The 18,002-nt window shown below is 48.3% G+C and overlaps 1 protein-coding gene across 1 annotated transcript in view; it reads right to left on the bottom strand.

Annotated features, from left to right (window-relative positions):
* med13a (mediator complex subunit 13a) overlaps positions 1 to 17,430 on the bottom strand; it is a 72,778-nt gene extending 55,348 nt beyond the window's left edge. The window contains exons 1-2 of the mRNA XM_079738268.1: positions 16,866 to 17,430; positions 9,070 to 9,304 (exon numbers count right to left, since the gene is read on the bottom strand). Coding sequence (XP_079594394.1) covers positions 9,070 to 9,304; positions 16,866 to 16,931 — 301 coding nt within the window. The 5' untranslated portion in view covers positions 16,932 to 17,430. The remainder of the gene's footprint in view (positions 1 to 9,069; positions 9,305 to 16,865) is intronic.
* Positions 17,431 to 18,002: the final 572 nt, after the last annotated feature.

Genomic DNA, 18,002 nt, shown 5'->3' with positions numbered 1-18,002 from the left:
GGCTCGTCCTGCACGTGAAACAATCAGTACAGTGAAATCCCGGGTGGGGAGGGGGGGGTATTAGGATGAAAGAAGGGCTTTTGGAGTGGTTAAGAGCTTCAACAACAAACTCACCCGACAAGAATGGCGCCCATGGCGTAGACTTAATTTGAAAGAATGTGTCCTCAAATACTCTAATACTAATACTCACATTCCTCAACAACAAAGAGCACTTACACCAACCACACACACGCGATACACGCATACATACACATACACTCGCAAACACACAAAAAACAAAATAATACCAATACACAGCAAGTTTATGACCCCTTTCTCAATACACAATCTGCATGCGTCATGAGAAGCAAATCCTGGGCCTGCCTCCCTCAGGTCAATGGATCCTCTTTGAGGTAGACGTAGCTGCAGGCCGGCCATAAAACAACAAGCAAGCGAGACACTTGATCGTCTATGGGGCGTGTCCTCCCTCCCTTCCTGTGCAAATGACGGTCGTAAACGCTGATAGTGGAACGGCCTTTCTTCTCGAGAGCAGACGTAGCAGGGTAGGCTGCACAGTGCTGTGACCAGATGCGTTATCCTACAAGGGCCGGGCACTGAGCCGGGCTTTGGCAGCAAAGAGAGGGGAGAGCGTCCACGATTCCTAGAAGGCAAAGCCGGGGGGACTGTATCTGAAGGGACATCTTGGGCCTTGGACCGCGGCATGGTTATAGTTTGACTGCCGCAAGATCAAGCAGGGAGGCACCCAGTGGGCCACGTGCGTGTGCATGGCAGGGTTTATGTCATTGCTTTCATCCAAAGTGTCCTAAAGGGCTTTTTTCTATTCCATTAGGGAGCGGGTAGGACAGGTACATCTTCCTGAGGGATGCTTGCAGGCACTGGGGCTGGAACCAAGAACCTCTTGACCCAGAGCCAAAAAAGGCAGCCACACTATGTATCCACATTGCCATGCCTTGTATCCACCGAGCGTTTACAATTCATCGCTGGGCGGTCCTGCTGCCATTTGTTTTATGGTTCTGTTTTTGTTTTTGTTATATTTTAATGGCGCCATTTATTTTTTGGGGGGGATGGGGGGGGGGGGAGAGTCTTGTGCTCTGGCCCGGTCGGTGATGTAATTAACGGCCGCTGCTAGTGTCTTACTGGGCTCTCGGTCTTCGCGGTTGGGCCCTAGGGTAAAACACGCCCGCTCGGTACAATACATTCTGGTGCAGAGCGCTAGTTTTGGGCTAGCAGGTAAACCAGGCCCCCCCCCCCCCCCGAGCGGTTGTTTAGGAGCGTGTGAGGCCAGGGGAAGGTTTTTTTGTCGCCGGGAAGATTTAGCATTTTGGACTCGAGGAGCCCCCCCCTGCTAGACTTGGCAGGAAAGCGGTCGCGTAGCCTTGCGTCGAGCCGAGAGGAAACACTCCCACTCTCATCAATCAACTATGCTCCAGTTGATCCAGACGCAAAACCGGTCCGCCACAGACCGCTTCCGTGCTCAAGGTAGCTCCCAGCGAAGACTCACCTTAAAAAACAATAATGTTTGCGTCCGGGCAAAGTACAGGGCGAACGAGGACGTCCTTCTCCTGAGATCAACCCAACCAGTCTTCTGCTTTGATTATTTTTAGCGTATCGCCTCTTTCTGTCTGCCGCACAGCAGGGGGGAACAAGCAGCCCCGACCTGGTCTTCACAGCAGGGTTCTGCACAATAATGTTTTCAGACAGTGGTTCTAAGATTTCCCCACGCCAGCGGCCACACAGGGGCAAACACCACTCACGGACAGACGAGCAGCAATACAGAAACTGCGACCGCTGATTACGGTTGCAATTGTGTGTGTGTGTATGTCTGTGTCTGTGTCTGTGTGTGAGTGTGAGTGTGTGTGTGCGCTGGTCAAAGGTGAATGAAGGTCCAAAACATGACAAAAAATAAAAGTGAATAATATAATAAAGAAACACTGCGCACACAGTGAATGACCTCTTGTAAAAAGCTGACCCTTCCCCTCAAGACAATGTCAGATCCTTGTGTTTCCATCACACCCCGGGGGGCCCCGTTAGGGCCAGCAGGACAAAGGCAGGAACAAAGCAAACTTCAGGCCGCACAACATTTTTCTGTGGAAAAAAATATCTGCTACACTTCCAAACAACTGACACACACATACGCACACACACACACGTACACACACGTACATACACACATACACACACGTACAAACACACAGACATGTTCCGGCGTGGCTCAGGGCTGTTGAAATGAGTACCGGTTATTTATACAAGGGGATGACGGTTGTATTTAGCGTGATACTTGAACGACTTGTGAATGGGGAACAATTTGTTGCATCCTGTGGTGGAGTCTGGTACACACCAAAATGAAAACTACGTACGCTGTTTCCCAGTGGCAACTGCGTTTGTGCAGGGGGTTTTGTTGTTGATTCAGTGGCTTGCTCAGGGGCACTCTAGCAGTGGGTGTTTACCCCTAACAGCACAGGCTATAAATCGGCATCCCATAATAAGGAGTCTGTGTCTATGGAGGAAATACCGCTGCGCCCCCACGGCTGTTTGTTTAGCGGTGTAGAAGTAGCCATGGGAGGTCAACAATATTAATATCACAGCACCTATAGGCCTTAGCCTTATGTTCCCTCAACATAAGGTGGCTAGGAACCGGCATACGCCTGTGGGCTTAAGTGTAGTGAGAGAGAGAAAGAGAGAGTATGAAAGAAAGAAAGAAAGAAAGAAAGAAAGAAAGAAAGAAAGAAAGAAAGAAAGAGAGAGCGAGCGAGAGAAAGAAAGAGAGAGAAAGGGAGAGCGAGAGAGAGAGAGAGAGAGACAGAGATGAGTAGCCCGGTTGGGCTCAGATTTATGGGCTCAGCTGATGGCTGGGACACTTTCATGTGTGTGCCTCCCGCATCGCAGGAGCCCAAATGAGCTGACCTTTAGACAAGCTTTTACTCTGGTCCACAGACGCCTCTCCATCCCTCCATCTCGTTTTGCTACTCCATCTCCCCCTTGCCGTCACTCTGTCGCTCAAGCCCCAAACACTACCCGCCAAACTCCGGGGTGAAACAGCCAGAGTGCAAACGATGCGCCGGAGAAGCCCTGGGGTGGACAAGGGCCTGCGTCGGTCCCCATCTGTAGGACACGGCCCTTTCAGACCAGCACTCTCAGGATGGCCCCGAACAGATTCCTGCAGAGCGTCTCCGCTAAGGATTTGGTCACGTGAACGACAGGTCTCGTTTCGGGGGGGGGGGGGGGGGGGGGGTAATTTGCATACTAGTAATCGGTGCTGTGCTCCGGGACGAGATTAGAGTTAAGCGAAGGAGAGATGGGGAGGAGGACCACCCCCCCACCCACCCCCCCAACACACACACAACGCCCATCCTAATTTAACTTCCTTATCTACAGGGAGATGAAGAGAGATGAGGGAAAATCTGACAGGAGAGATCCAGTGGTGCTCTGTGACGACTTCATTATTAATTAATGAGCAGAGTGAGTGAGTGAGTGAGTGAGTGAGTGAGTGAATGAATATGGATAAGACAGCATTGGAGTTCAGAGGAGCTAGATTAGCCCTGAAAAATTAGTCCCTAAGCACAAAAGTCGAGTCAATCACCCCTCCAGCCCTCCTTCCTCCAGGAACACTGCGCTGTGGACTCTTATCACTGCCATCACTCGTTTCACCCGACTCATTTCATGTGTGAAAGTCGTGACCAGCTAATAGTAAAAAATAAAAACCACAGAGGCGCCTTGAAACCAGAGCCAAGGTTACCAGGGTGTAGCGCCGGATAATTATTATCTTAGATACACAGCCCCCCGGCCAGCACTACCCGGGAGAAACCCATCTGAGGCAGGTCAGATCAGTCCAGCCAGCACTACCTCTGTCTCTGGGTGTGTCTCTCTGGGTGTGGGTGTGTGTCTCTGTGTGTGTGTGTCTCAGTGTGTTTGTCTCAGTGTGTGTGTGTGTGTGTCTCAGTTTGTTTGTGTGTGTGTGTGTGTGTGTGTGTGTGTGTGGCATTACATTTATATATATATTGATATAAATGTATTCTGTCCTCTAGGAATAGCTCGGACCACTTGATGTTCTGCTCCAGCGGGGTCTTTGTTTCAAGTGGCTGGACAGGGGGTAGTTCCCCCAATACTCACACTTCAAAAAGTGTATCTGAAACCGGTCGAGTTTCCGTTTCTTTTGGGGTGGCTGGCACATTTGGCAACACCACACCTGCTCATTTGGTTATTCGCTTTTACTGGAAACGGTGGGAGGTTGCCCTCTTACTGCTAAATGAATCACCCACTTGTGTGTTTGGTGGAGTTGCAGTTCATATGTGTGGCTTTCCCATAAACAGTTAGGCATCCATTTAGCAGGCGGATTATGGCAAATAGGGTTATTTACTCACTCTTATGACATTTTGCATGTCAAGTCTTAAGACTTACTTACAGACTTTCCCTACAACTGTTTAATTAAACCGAGGCTTGTTGTCTTTGCTATGCAAACATTGATCTTGGCGATTTAACAGAGTCAACTCCACTAATATGTTGATTGATAATTCACATATATCAAAGTAACATCTTGCATATTCAAATGCAACTCGCCCGTTGAGGTATGTTGGAATACATAACAGTATAGGTACATACAGCATATAATGCAAAACATTGTTTTCAATATTCTTAACCATATTGTTTAAAGAATAGAAGTTTTTCTCAATGTACACAATCTTAACACCCTATGTAATCATGGGCAGGGAAAGTCCACACAACAGAAAATACTTACGAGAAAGAAACATCATTCAAGACTAGATTATATGGTCCGAAACTCAAACCCAGGAGGATTGCCTTTGTTGGCCTACATTCGGGTGCGCAAACACACAATTTCGTAAAAAGGAAAACAATTCAAGACGATATGTGCTACTTTTACAAACACGAATCCTCCTGTAATGGTGGGGGTTCTTCTTGTCAGAAGCGCGTGTCAAAATACACATTGCCGTTTCAACAATGCCGCCCGGCGCCTCGCCAATCATCTGAGGAGGTTTCGTATTTAATCAAGAGCAACATGGCTTTTGTCACCGAGGAAAAGCAGGAGCAAACGGTTCAATAATGGGACAGAGCCAGGTGTGTCCCCTGTTCAGTGGCAGCTCTTAGCTGATTAATGCTTCGCCAAATCCTGGGGCCTAGTCTAAGGCTCGGGGGGGGGGACTGTCAAACATACACGCAAACACACACACACGCACAGACACACACACAGAAGAATAAGGAGGAGAACTCAGAGGCAACAGGTGTTTCTTCCCGCCAATTCTAAGCAAGGAATATCCGCTGACATCAAATCCGACAAAAACAGTATTTATGAGACACAAAACGAAGAACAGTAAACGGAGGCTTCAACACCTGATACAAACATCAGGTACACCAAATCAATGTGTAAAATGTTAGCTCAAAGAATAAAAGGCAATGCATCCAGGTAGTTGTCTTAGATAGAACAGAACAAAACTGCAAACTCTCTTTCAACGTGCGTTTAATGAGGACTGAATAAAATATAGGTGAGGTCATCTTTACTCCTTTTACTGTGTACTTCAATGCTGTATAAATACGAGGAAAGAATAAGAGAAGTGGGAACAGAGGATTTGCTTTCCAACGCCCGTCTCAGCGGTAGTACCCGCGTGCACTGGCGCTTTGGCCCCCTGGGTAGGGGTTGGTGTAAGCAGGGCCGATGTGATTCCACTTGTGTTTTTTTAAACAGAGCCTCAGTCACACCATAGCCAGAGAGTGACAGAGGACACCACAACAGTAAATCACCTGGAACAACCCAAGTATTCTGTGTAAAAAGAAAAACAACACGATTTTATAGAGACGATTGTGCCAGTGAAGAATCCAACACAACTGACGAAATGAGCTCTTCTTTGTCTGCTCAGTTCTGTCGCTCGATCCCTTCCAAATAATATGTTGATCACCAAAACCGTGGATGACACAGACTTTGAGGACACATCTTTTGCGTCCCCCAACAAACACACACGCACACACACCCATAAATACATACACACTTCACACATCGCTGTCTCTCTTTGCATCTCTCTCTCTCTACATCTGACGGGCCCGTTGCGGTAATGAAAGGATCTGTGTGCTGCTGATTCTGTTGTGCCGCCCTCCCAGGGGAAACCATACCTTGGTCTGTGGGTATATTTGCATTAGAATACACACGCTACTGCACCACAGTGGCAGAAGAAGGTGGATAATACGTACAGCGGGTTATGCCACTACAATGCATGTGTTTGCCCACCATCTGCCCCTGTTTGCGGGGCGGTGTTGCTGTGTCGAGGCTGCGGAGGAGGGGATCGGGTTGCCTCCCGTTCTGGAATGTTCTGTCGGGGAACACCGAGGGGGCTTGTCTGGCCTTGGCAGTGTTAAACAGGGACATGGTGGTCTGCTACCACTGTGGCAGCCTCACACCCCGAGCACACACACAAACGCACACAGACAGACACACAAACACACACCCTCCACATCCTTCAGTGCTGATTAAGTGTCAGACGCTTAAAGATCCCACAAGTTTTCCAGTCCTTCACCAGTCTCTCCTTCCCTTCCTCCCTTCCTTCCTTCAACCCTTCAGCTCTCTCTCTCTCTCTCTCTCTCTCTCTCTCTCTCTCTCTCTCTCTCTCTCTCTCTCTCTCTCTCTCTCTCTCTCTCTCTCTCTCTCTCTCTCTCTCTCTCTCTCTCTCTCTCTCTCTCTCTCTCTCTCTCTCTCTCTCTCTCTCTAGAGACGAGGGATTACTGGCACACTAGTACACAGAAAATGGCAGTTGCGCAAAATTAAAGACGTTCACAGGCCGCTAATCTAATGAGGGATGGGAGGGGTCCGTTGGGGTGAGCGGATAAGAGGCCATTCCGGCTGACGACATGAAAGGGAAAAGGCAGACTTCCGTGTTTCACGGCCCAGTGTTGAAATTAGGAATTAATACGATTTGTTTTTAATAGTGGTCGTGCAAGATTATACGGATAAGACAACAACTTTTTCTCAAGAAAGGGCACACACTGAATACAAAACAAACTTGGGTTTGCAACCAGAGCCGAGGCGTGGGCATACGGAGTGACGTTGACGTTATACTGGGTTGGTGGGCGGCTAAAGTCGCCGCCACGGTCTGCGGCTCCAATGCCAAAGGCTGATTGGTCGATTAACGGCTGCCAACATGGGGGCACCCTGGAGAGTCTGGCCAATGAAGCGTCACTGTCAATCACTGGCCAACCTGTCTGGAACGCAGACATGCACTGCACAGACACACACACACACACACACACACACACACACACCACAAGGGATATCTCTGAGAGGCTAGCCAGGGTTGGACTTCAGGGAGACACAAAGTTGCAGCCCGGTCTCCCCCTCTCATTATACATTACAGCCAACACACACACACACACACAAATACACTACCCTCATTATACCTGAGAGCCAACACATACACACCTAATAGTCCCTAAACTACACACACACACACACACACACACACACACACACACACCAGCTGTGTCCTCCTCCCGTCTTGGCGCGCAGCAGCTAACTCAGACATATCTGCGGCCCTCATCAGCCAGATAAAGGAAGGGGTTTGGGCATCCGCATACGTTGTTGTGCTCTCCACTGTGTTCTGTTCCCGTTGGCAGCCCCCCCAGAACAGCTAGGAGCAGCGCCTGTCGGGAGGAGGTTTGGGCGGGTTGCTGGTGGTGTGGGGTGGAGGGGGGCAACAGTGCTGGAGGCGCTTGTGCCCATCGTTGCCGTGTCGAGCAACGGCCATTCCACAACAGGAAACCCGGATGACGCCATCGGCCATCTGGATGCCGTTAGACTGCGTCAAAGACCCCTGCTCGCCCCGGGATGATGACGAGGCAGCGGTTGTGATTTTCTTGTCGAGGATGCTATTCTGCTAAACAACAGACTGAGGCTGCTAGGGCGGCGGCTTCAACACCCGGGCGGGCTCCGCGGCTTTTACTACTACTAACAACGCCCACTGTGAATCGCAACAACGGCGACGACGGGACCCGATAGAGGAGAACCGAAGGAGCCACACACACACACACACACACAGACTTTCCTAGTCAATATTCAATTATACACGCCCCCCATTGCCGGCAAAATAAATAAATAACACAAAATCACAATTATCCTACCCAATTCTCTGCGTTGTCGCCCAAACAAGGGGAGTACGCAGCAGTGACTCTGAAATTGTCCAAATATAGTTCGCTTCCGACAGCCCTCTATATTTCACCACACTACGTGCAAATAGCCCACTCTGTTTAGCCGATGCCGGCCCAGACGATCCCAGCTATTAGAAGGACTTATCCAGGACAAATGAGGCTCCAGTTGCATCCTCGAGCTTGCAACGATAGTGGCTGTGGAGGGAGGCCGGGACGGGGGGATGGGGATTGCACTACGCAACCGCAGGACCCACAGATCCAACATGACCACACCGATTAGTTGCAAAAAGAAAATTTGCTCCATTGCTTCCTCATTTCTTTCCCCCATTAGCCCCACCCCCACTGGCAAGGAATCAAATGAAGAGACAACGCCGTGACCTCCACTACAACCCTGCACTCCTCCAGTCATTTTCCGGCTTACTTTTCTACCATCCACACGCACACACACACACACACACACACACACAGACACAGCCTCAAAGAGCTCTCTTTCCCACAGCACTCCCGCCCCACTGACCTCCGCTCACAAACAGTCAAACGGCCAGCCCAAGTTATCATTCCTCCCTTTTTACAGCCAATAACCTCTTTATTCACCCCCACTGGCGGTGAGATCATGCCTGCGGAAGGAGAGTCTCTTTACAGAGAGCCCTCGCACGCCCTTCTGCTGTAGCCTCACAGCGTCTCCTCTCCCCTGGCTGGGTGAGCAGCTCAGCGCGGCCTGCACCCAGAACACTGCATGGCAGGTCTCCATCCACACTGGAGTCGCTTATTGCGGCAGAACTTGAAAAGCAAACAGAGCGATCCAAAACAATGCGGAACGATCCAACACACACACACAAGCACGCACACAAGCACGCACACATACACTCACACTCAAGAGACACACACACACAAACACACACGCACGCACGCACGCAACCTCACCGTCGAGCTCGTGGTGGATGAGGTCGCCGTAGCTGGGGTCGTCGCCCCACCAGAAGAGCCAGAGCTCGCGGCGGCCCGGCCGCTGGCTCCGGCGCCACACGCTCAGCACGTCCGCCTTCAGGCAGCGGCTGAAGCTGCACAGGATGGGGTCCTCCTCCGTCACCGGGAAGAGGATGGGTGCCGAGTCGGGGCCCTGCCACACGTACCGCCGCCATTTGATGCCCGTCAGGTCCGCCTGAGAGAGGGGGGGTGAGAGCAGACGTCAGCCGCTGGTCGTGGTGGAGCTATACCTGGGAAGCGCCTGCCCGGAGACTTTACACCTCTTGCCCACCGCACCGTCCGTCAACGGATGACGGAAGGCATGGCTGACGGATGGGGGAGTAGTCTTTGCAGAGGCATCCGCCAGCCAAGCCCGAGCATACGCCATCTGATTGGATGACGTATCCGTCGCTGCCTGAAAAGTTGAACATTTTTCAACTTCTTGACGGAGCCGACGGATCCAACGGAACGGATGGATCCACAATGCATTGCGGCTCCGCCCCATTCAAAGTCAATGCGATCCGTCAACGGACGGATGCAGTGGGCAAGAGGTGTTTAGTCAACACCTTCCGTCTGTCTGGGTTACATGTTAGAGCAGCTTTGTTTGGTTTGTTTATTCTCCCACTCTAAATTCAAAAAGTAAATTCTGGACACTGCACCTAACAACTCTTACAGACTGGTTACATTGTTGCAGAGCAGTTAACAAGAAAGTCCATTCATTTCCAATGCCAGGAAGTGTAGGGCTTGCAACCTGGCATTGCAGGCGACCGAGGCAGGTTACTCTGCGTAGCCATGCGGTTCAAACCCGTACTGGGATGCACAAAGAAATACGTACGTTGCACAAAGTAATACGTCAACTTTCTAGGCCACCAGTATGTTGAAGGCGTAAAGGTGTTGAAAAGCGTTTAAAACCTTTGGTATAAATCCTGTTTTATGGAGCCCATGGTAGACAGCCCCATCCACGCCCCAACACCCCCTCTCCCCTACACCCATCCACACACACAATCGTGAGTGAATGCCACCCAAGTGGCGGGCTGTGGCGGGGGAAATAACACAAGATAGCTGACCGAAGGGAAATGTTAACCGTTAATCAATACTACTATTGATTACAGATACGGGATGATGGATACTAAATGCCAATTTTGATTGTCATGATCCTTGATGATTTCTGTATCACTACAATATAATACAATGTGAGCTTAGCGCCAAAAACGTTTTTGTTTTTCTGTTGACTCACAAATGCCTCTGCATGTCCAACAGGCCAACACTAAGATGAGCTTAAGACTCAGAGTGTGTGTGAGTGTGTGTGTGTGTGTGTGTGTGTGTGTGTGTGTGTGTGTGTGTGTGTGTGTGTGTGTGTGTGTGTGTCTGTGTGTGTGTGTGTGTGTGTGTATGTGTGCCTGCGTCTGTGCCTGCCTGTGTGGTGTAGCGTGTGCTTAAAAGAGACAGAGCAAAAGCGATGGCAATGGCCCAAAACTGTTTTGAATTGTTATTTTCCCCAACTTTGAATTGGAACGACCGAGCCAACTGCCCTTAGTCAACGCAGAAACCACCCGTTCCCTCTAAATGTAAATGAAAAACGCACTGGGACATTTGTTTGTGTTCATTCTCGGGGGGAGCTTTCCCTATCAAAATGTAGACTCCAGCATGTTGAAAACACGGAGGAAAGGGAGAGAGAGGGAGAGAGAAAACAAATAGAATGGGTGAAAACACTTAGAGCTTGTAAATGTGGCCTAACCACCTTAATCCTCATTAATGGAGAGTGCTGGGGGGTCAGGAAAAGGGTGGCTGAGGGGTGTGTATGTGGGGGAGGCGAGGGGGTGAGAGTACTGCTGGTGGTGTCTCCCTTTATAGACGATGCCTGGCTTTTATTGGCAGAACAAAACACGGTGGTGAGAGCGCTTGGGCGGGCGTGGGGAGGGGGGGGCAAAGAAACGGCATGATAGGCAGTAAATCAGGGGCAGGGTTATTAAGTGTTAAACCAGGAACATTATGTGCCACTGCCGCCTACAACCGCCACCATGTCTACCGTAAACACATAAAACACACACACACACACATACACACACACAATAAAGCGCTGTGTCTTGGAGGGGTCTTCGTCTCCATTTCAGCCTTTCTAATCTGAATCACTCAAGCTGTCCCCGATGCTAGCCAGTGCTCACCGCCAGTGCTCGCTACGGCCACGCTAGCCTTCACATCGCGCGCCGTCGGGGGCTTTCTCTCCGCGCCGCGGGGCCGAGCCGGGCTGAACTGGCAGTCCCGTAAGCCCTCCAATTAGGCTAATCTGTCACACTTTAAAAGGTGGTGTTGATGTCGGGGGTGTTTGTGTTCCTCGGGGTGGGGGCGTCTTATCTGAAATCAAGTGGAGAGGCTCTAATACCCAGCCCGCAACCCCCCCCCCCCCCCGTACCCAACCCTCAAGCGAGAGGTTTCCCGCCGAATGCGGTGGCGGAGGTCTGCGGTGGTCCTGCTGCCGAGCCCGGGGGGATCAGCCCAGAGATTTGTGGTGTGAGCAGCAGCGGGGAGCTGGGGGGGGGGAACAGAGGGGGAGAGGGCGGGTGAGGTGGAGTGGTCCGCTGTGATAGCGGTTGAGAAGAGGGTAGGGTCGGGTGGGGGGGGTGAATTGTCAAAACAGAAGAGCATTAGGTGGCGTCAGGCAGAGCGGAGCCGGATCACAACAACGTGTTATGTCATCCAATAGACAAAAGCTCGGACTGGACACACACACACACACACACACACACACACACACACACACACACACACACACACACACACACACACACACACACACACACACACACACACGTGTAAACGCATGCATACCATTGAGCCAACATCACCGCGACGCAGTGGCGTGAGCGCGCGCCGGTCAGCGGTAGTTCATGTTGAGCTGTTGTGCTTTATATATTTATAGCCTCCTTACACAACGCTGTGCAGGTCAGCATGTTGAAATAAAGCCATGACCAGACTGGAAGGCTCCGGATTCTCTCTGCATGCGCTGCAGGTGTTTTAAAGGGCATAGTGCAAAAACAATTTATTATATTGCTTGTAAATATGTTATTTTTTCCCAAGTATATATATTTCATTAGATTGGATTTATTATGTACATAAACTTATCTAATCTCTTATTTTAATAAGTCTGCTCAGAGAATTCAGAGACACATTTCCGATAAATAACAAGCGCTTGCACCTTGTACCACACGAGCAATAGAAAGCTTAAACGTGCAAACGCAACACAGCGGTAGTCTTGTCATCATTACCATCGTCGTATAATAAAATAAGAGAAGTGAAACAGTTTTAATGACAGTTCACATGATCTACTGTTCAGCCTGTGGTATTCAAACTCCGAGGCTGAAGCAGTCACACACGGTGCATGGCAGTGCATGCCACCTGTGCATAGCAATAGGAGAATATCTGTGCACTGACTGCACACAAGGTGGAAGGTAGGACCGACTGGACTTGTTTCCCAAGCGCCGCACAGTCCATATATTTTCAAGTTCAACAGACCGGTTTTATGTTCTGCGACTCGTAAACATAAAAAATCCCCAGTATGTTTATCGATTTTTAAGGAGACTAAACCTTCGATCTTGCTCTCGTCCTATTTTCTTTTTTATCACCACAATTTCAAAGGGCTTAAAAATCGCCCGGCCTCACACATTCTCTGCCTTTTGTCTCTGAAAATGAGAACCGGGGAAAAACTTCCGACAATAGCCCTCCGCTCTCACTCACCACTGCAATTACCACGCTGCTCACAAAGAGACGGGCATCTGGCCCCCAAACACTGAGCCTATATAGTGGGCTGGCCAAGACACACACGGGACTGGCTCCCGTTCAGACAGCCAAGGATTCTGTGTGGCGCTCGCTCCTCGATAAAGTCAGGCCAGAACGCAGTGTTGTTGTTGCTGCTGCTTCTGCTGCTGCTGCTGTCGTTGTTGTTTCAGGGTAAATCTACTCCTGTGCCCAGTGGGCGCATAGTATTCATGGGGTTTGTACCACGACTAGATGCTGTGGTGTTCTGGGGCGATGTGGCTCAGCGGTGAGGTAAGTGGTACAAATAAGTCTCAAGAACTTGTCGGTGGTGGGGAGGAAATCACCTCGCAGCGTCCCTGAAAGGGTTACCAGTGTATGGATGGTAGATGGGTTGTTGAGGTTCTTTTCGCACCACACTTTTTAAAGTAAGAAAAACGGTGTGTTGAGATTCTGACAAGGGGAGATTCCCATTTATATAAGCTCCATATGAATAGTTTCAACGTGACATTTCTTTGTAGAACAAATTACATTAATTTATATATTCACAATTCTACTTTTTAATCAAACCTTCGTATTTGACGTTTATATTGCCTGCTTCATAAAAAAAAGAAGAAACAAATAGTCACTCAAATGAAGACAATAAGGCAGCTTAACTGCTCCTTCACTGACGTCGTCATCAGCTTATTTCTTGATATCAAAACAAAAGGCTACACAGCTTTCACTTCGAGACAGCATTAATCCCCTCCTGAGAATCAGCCCATCCCAAAGGTTCTCACCGACTCATACCTTGTTGACAGTATAATTTGAACTCTTGTGGCATGATGCACGAACAATAATAACCTGGTGCTGTACAACCTGTGCTGAGAAGTCATCCAACAGTGGCTGCCAACATCTTAAATACACAGTGAACACAATGTACACCAGATAACGTGTAAGGATGCACGCAGCAGGTACCACTGGGGTTTATCGGTCGAGCAGCAAGTCTTAAAACACTGATTAAAATGATCCTGTCACCGTATGCTGGATCGAGAGAGCACTCCGGAGCCCCAACATCCTTCTTTATGTATCCTTTGCATCGATCGATCAGACGGCAACCATTATAGGTTCCCGTTTACTGGATAAAGAAGACTGTTGAATTACCTGTCAGAGAAAACTGTGATCGTTATCAGTTACAGATAACTAAGAAAACACATCTTCCACAGCATTCCTCCTCTTTAGAGTCTTTGTCCAACGGTGGATCTGTTGTTCCGCTCACTTTGACAAATGATTACGATGACACCTCAACATAAAGAAACGCTGAACCCCGCCCCTCCCACCCTCAACCCTTGAGGTTTCTTCTCCTCCGTGACCCTGGTCACCATCCAGGCCTGCCTTATCCCGGGTGATTGTTAAGGCCACGCACCGACGCGGCCTGCCATCGGAAGAACTAATGTCCGTTGTGACAAAGACTTGGAAGCCTCAACCTTGGTGCTGCAGAGGATAAAGGTACATTGCAAAGCACTTACATGAGTCATCGCTGGGAGGTCACCATTCAATCAGAGGTGATCCATTAGTTATTGGTCGACATTAATGGCAGAGTTACACATTACGCCGGCTTCTGCCAGAGCCCCTCGCCCTAAGAGGGGACACATCAGGGACAATATCCAAGTAGCAGATTGCTCTATCAAGGATAAATGGGCCTCGCACAGTTGTTCTGTCCGTCCTTTCAAAATAAATGATTGGCAGCCTTTGTGTGCTCTGGGAGGGAGGTAGAGGGAAGGCGGCAGGGGCAGGGGGAGAGAGAGAGAGAGAGAGAGAGAGAGAGAGAGAGAGAGAGAGAGAGAGAAACAGAGTCATAAACAGAGAGAAAGAGGGAGTCAAAAGTCTTTCTATCCAATGGCTGTGTCTTCCTAATGGGTGCGGATTTTGTCTGCAGATCCCATACTGTGAATGAAGCAGTTCAACATCCTTCACGCATGAACATACGTGCTATAAATAAAACAATTTTTCAGTTTATATATATATATATATATACATATATATATATATACATACATTCCTATATATTTACAGTTGGATGACACACTAGAGTGCCTCTCTAGTGTGTCTAGTGGCAGCACAGCGAGAGGTTGCCATGAGCCGTCAACTGAACTGAATCACATCTCCCATCTTTAGCAGAGCGGGCAAAGGCAAAGCCTCTTTTCTGTTTGAACCAGCCAGGAGCAAAACTGCGTAGGGGAACTTAAGACTCAGGCCATTTTGATTGAGTTGGGATGTTGTCTCAAGGATGAGGGGGGAGGGGGCATATTTGGTCGACTTTAGCAGAGTGATGACACGTTGCCACTTCCAGCTGCTCAACTGTCATCTGGGCACTGTGGTGGTGGAGCATTTTATTTTCAGGGCAACGGACAAACCAAACAGCTGCCTTCCGGTCTGTCTTCAAGTTATGGCACGAGCAACAGGTGGAGCTACTCAAACACTGCCCTACTACACACACACACAAACAACTACAAGCGCACACAAACACACTAAAAGAGTTTGGCCTTTCACTTTGTTTGCATTGTACTGGACATTGTCATGAGCACTGAAAAATCACGTTTAGGTTTCATTTTGCTTTTCAGCCTCATTTAAAGAACTGCTACTTTTAGCTTATTTTGTAAAGTTGATCGTGTTTGAAAAGTATCTAAGCCCAAATATAGTTATAGGCCTATTTATAACCAGGTAAGTAATATAAAGAGGACATGAAGTAGTATCTTAAAACAAGTACACAAGTGTTGTCAAATCAATGAGAATGAGAAAAAGCTAAAGCACCACATCGCTATGTGCATCTGTTCTCGCCATAAAACCACAAAGTGGAGTCTGTTCTGTGAATGAGTCATAACATAACAGTGGTGTTTTGCTTAGTGTCTCTGCGGGCAGGAAAATGTCTGTCAGACAGGCCGTGCAGACCCTGCATGGTGACTACAGAGCCTCGACTCACTTATCCTCCAGGGAAAATGCCTGTAGTTGAGGTCTGATGACAAGCCAATTGATTGGAGTAACAAACACCTAATAGTCACGTTGAATATAGCAGGTCTTTGGTCCAGGAACACTATAGCTCCGTGATACATTTGTATAGACAGGGATAGGGCGGTTTTATTTATTTTTAAAGGAGGCGCTCGCCAGCAGCACAGCCACAACTATTTTGGTAACTTAACCAGCCATAGGTGTCAACATTTGGGGTCAGCTGTAATATTGCTCACATGCATAATCACTGCATTGCAAAGTCAATGCGATACAATTTTGAGAGCAATGCTTAGAGCAATGCTTCCCTGTCCGAAGAAATAAAAACAACAACCACTGCCTTTATAATTAACCACTGTCCCAGAATGCTTGCCAGAGATAGTATAATCGGCCTGTGGCCAGAGCCCAGATCGTATAACTGATGCAACGTGCATAATAAACACGAGATGAAGCCATGTACAAACAACATCTTGGCTTACTGTCCAACACATTGCATTTCCAGTATACCACAAACGGCGTTCGTGATGAGCATGTAACATTGGACTGTTGGCAACACATAGAAACAAGTGTCCTCGTATTGACCGAAGCAAACGCGATTTTGCACGAGAAAACAGGCAAAGTTGCACACTCCGTAGGAGTGCTATTACGCGGTTACACACGGAACGTTTGGCAGAAAAATGCCGACGGTGTGTGCAGTTCTGCAAGATCAAACGTTTAGCAGTCTCCGCTGCAGAATTGTGCACATAAAGTAAAAAAGCAACCAGCAAATGTCAACCGGTGACCACGTCGTTACAAGGACACTGCAAAACGTGTCACCAGCGGCGTTATAATGCATGCATTAAAAGTGTGTTCCAAAGTGCTGCTGAACTCGGCATGGAAACAGTGCTGTCAGCCCGACAGGCCGTAAGCCTGCTGCTGGGAGCTAAGCTACTATCAACTATGCCTGTGTCGCTAGCGTTAGCTTAGCCCTTTTCAGCTAGTTAAAAATGGCTGCTTTCCTTTAGTTTTAAATCTCTTACCAGACAGAATAGATTGGAATGGCAATCCTCCAAGCTGGCCCCGTTCGGTACAAAACAAGAACTCATCCTTTCACTGCTCCGTCGCACATTCCAGCATTGCACTTTTCCCGGGAAATAAAGGACAATCTGCGGTGGTGTTTTCTCTTAGATGTGCTGGCTAATCAACCAGAATTATTTTTTTATAACATTTGGCAGGAGCAGAGTTAATTCAACAACCTTCCGACTGCAGTTGTCAGTTAATTATGAAAAGCTGCAGCTCGAGACTATCCGTTGTCTACGTCGTCATCCCAAAAGCACGGAGGAAAAAATGGAAAGTACAACAAAAATGTTGATAAAACAAAAAGAAAAGGAGAGCAAAGAAGCAACTCTCCCCCTCCCCCTAGCCCTAAAACGGTCTTTGCTTAAAAAAAAAAAAAAAAAAAAAACGTCCCGTCTACTCCTCCATCGCGGAATTCAGCCTAAAAAACGAAATGCATCCTTTAAAAAGCATCCGAAATCCGGCGCGGGCCTAGAATGTTGCTATTATTTTCAACATAATTTCAGCCTCGGTTCCTGTTGGTTTCCATTTGAATTCATGGATTCCTTTCTTTAATGGCGGCCACAGGGACAACTCTGCCTACCAAAGCCTATTGGCTCGTTCGTGGTCATGAGGGGTGTAATAACACGAGAGTGATAGGTATTGCCGCCAGGCGAGCGCAAGTGGCGCTACTGAGCAACAGATTTTGTTACTAATGATCAAACCTATAAACTCGGTCACTTACACAGTGCACCACCTAGTGCATATGGTGGTGCACTTACAAAATAAACCTGACCAAGTATCATCTATTCATCGGATTCGAGGGTATAGGGGAGTCTTGACAATTAGACGCTCCATCTGTAAAGTAAACGTTGCCTTATTATTTAACCTTTTAGTGTCGACGGAGATCTAAGCACTTGATCTGGTGGTTGCATTATAACCCTTTATGTCAACCAGCATTGATTTAACGATTATTTTCTATTGAACTTGAAAAGTGCACAAAATGAATATGCAAATTATACTTGTCATGTAATAGCAACATTTTGCTAATGTTATAATACTATTACTATTATGATTATTAATGATCATAATAATTATGATAATACTTATAAATATTTTTT

This window comes from Pollachius pollachius (assembly GCF_949987615.1).
Source record: "Pollachius pollachius genome assembly, chromosome: 6".
Taxonomy (NCBI): Eukaryota; Metazoa; Chordata; class Actinopteri; order Gadiformes; family Gadidae; genus Pollachius; species Pollachius pollachius.
The sequence above is the reverse complement of the archived record's forward strand: the minus strand, read 5'-3'. Positions and strand labels throughout refer to the sequence as shown.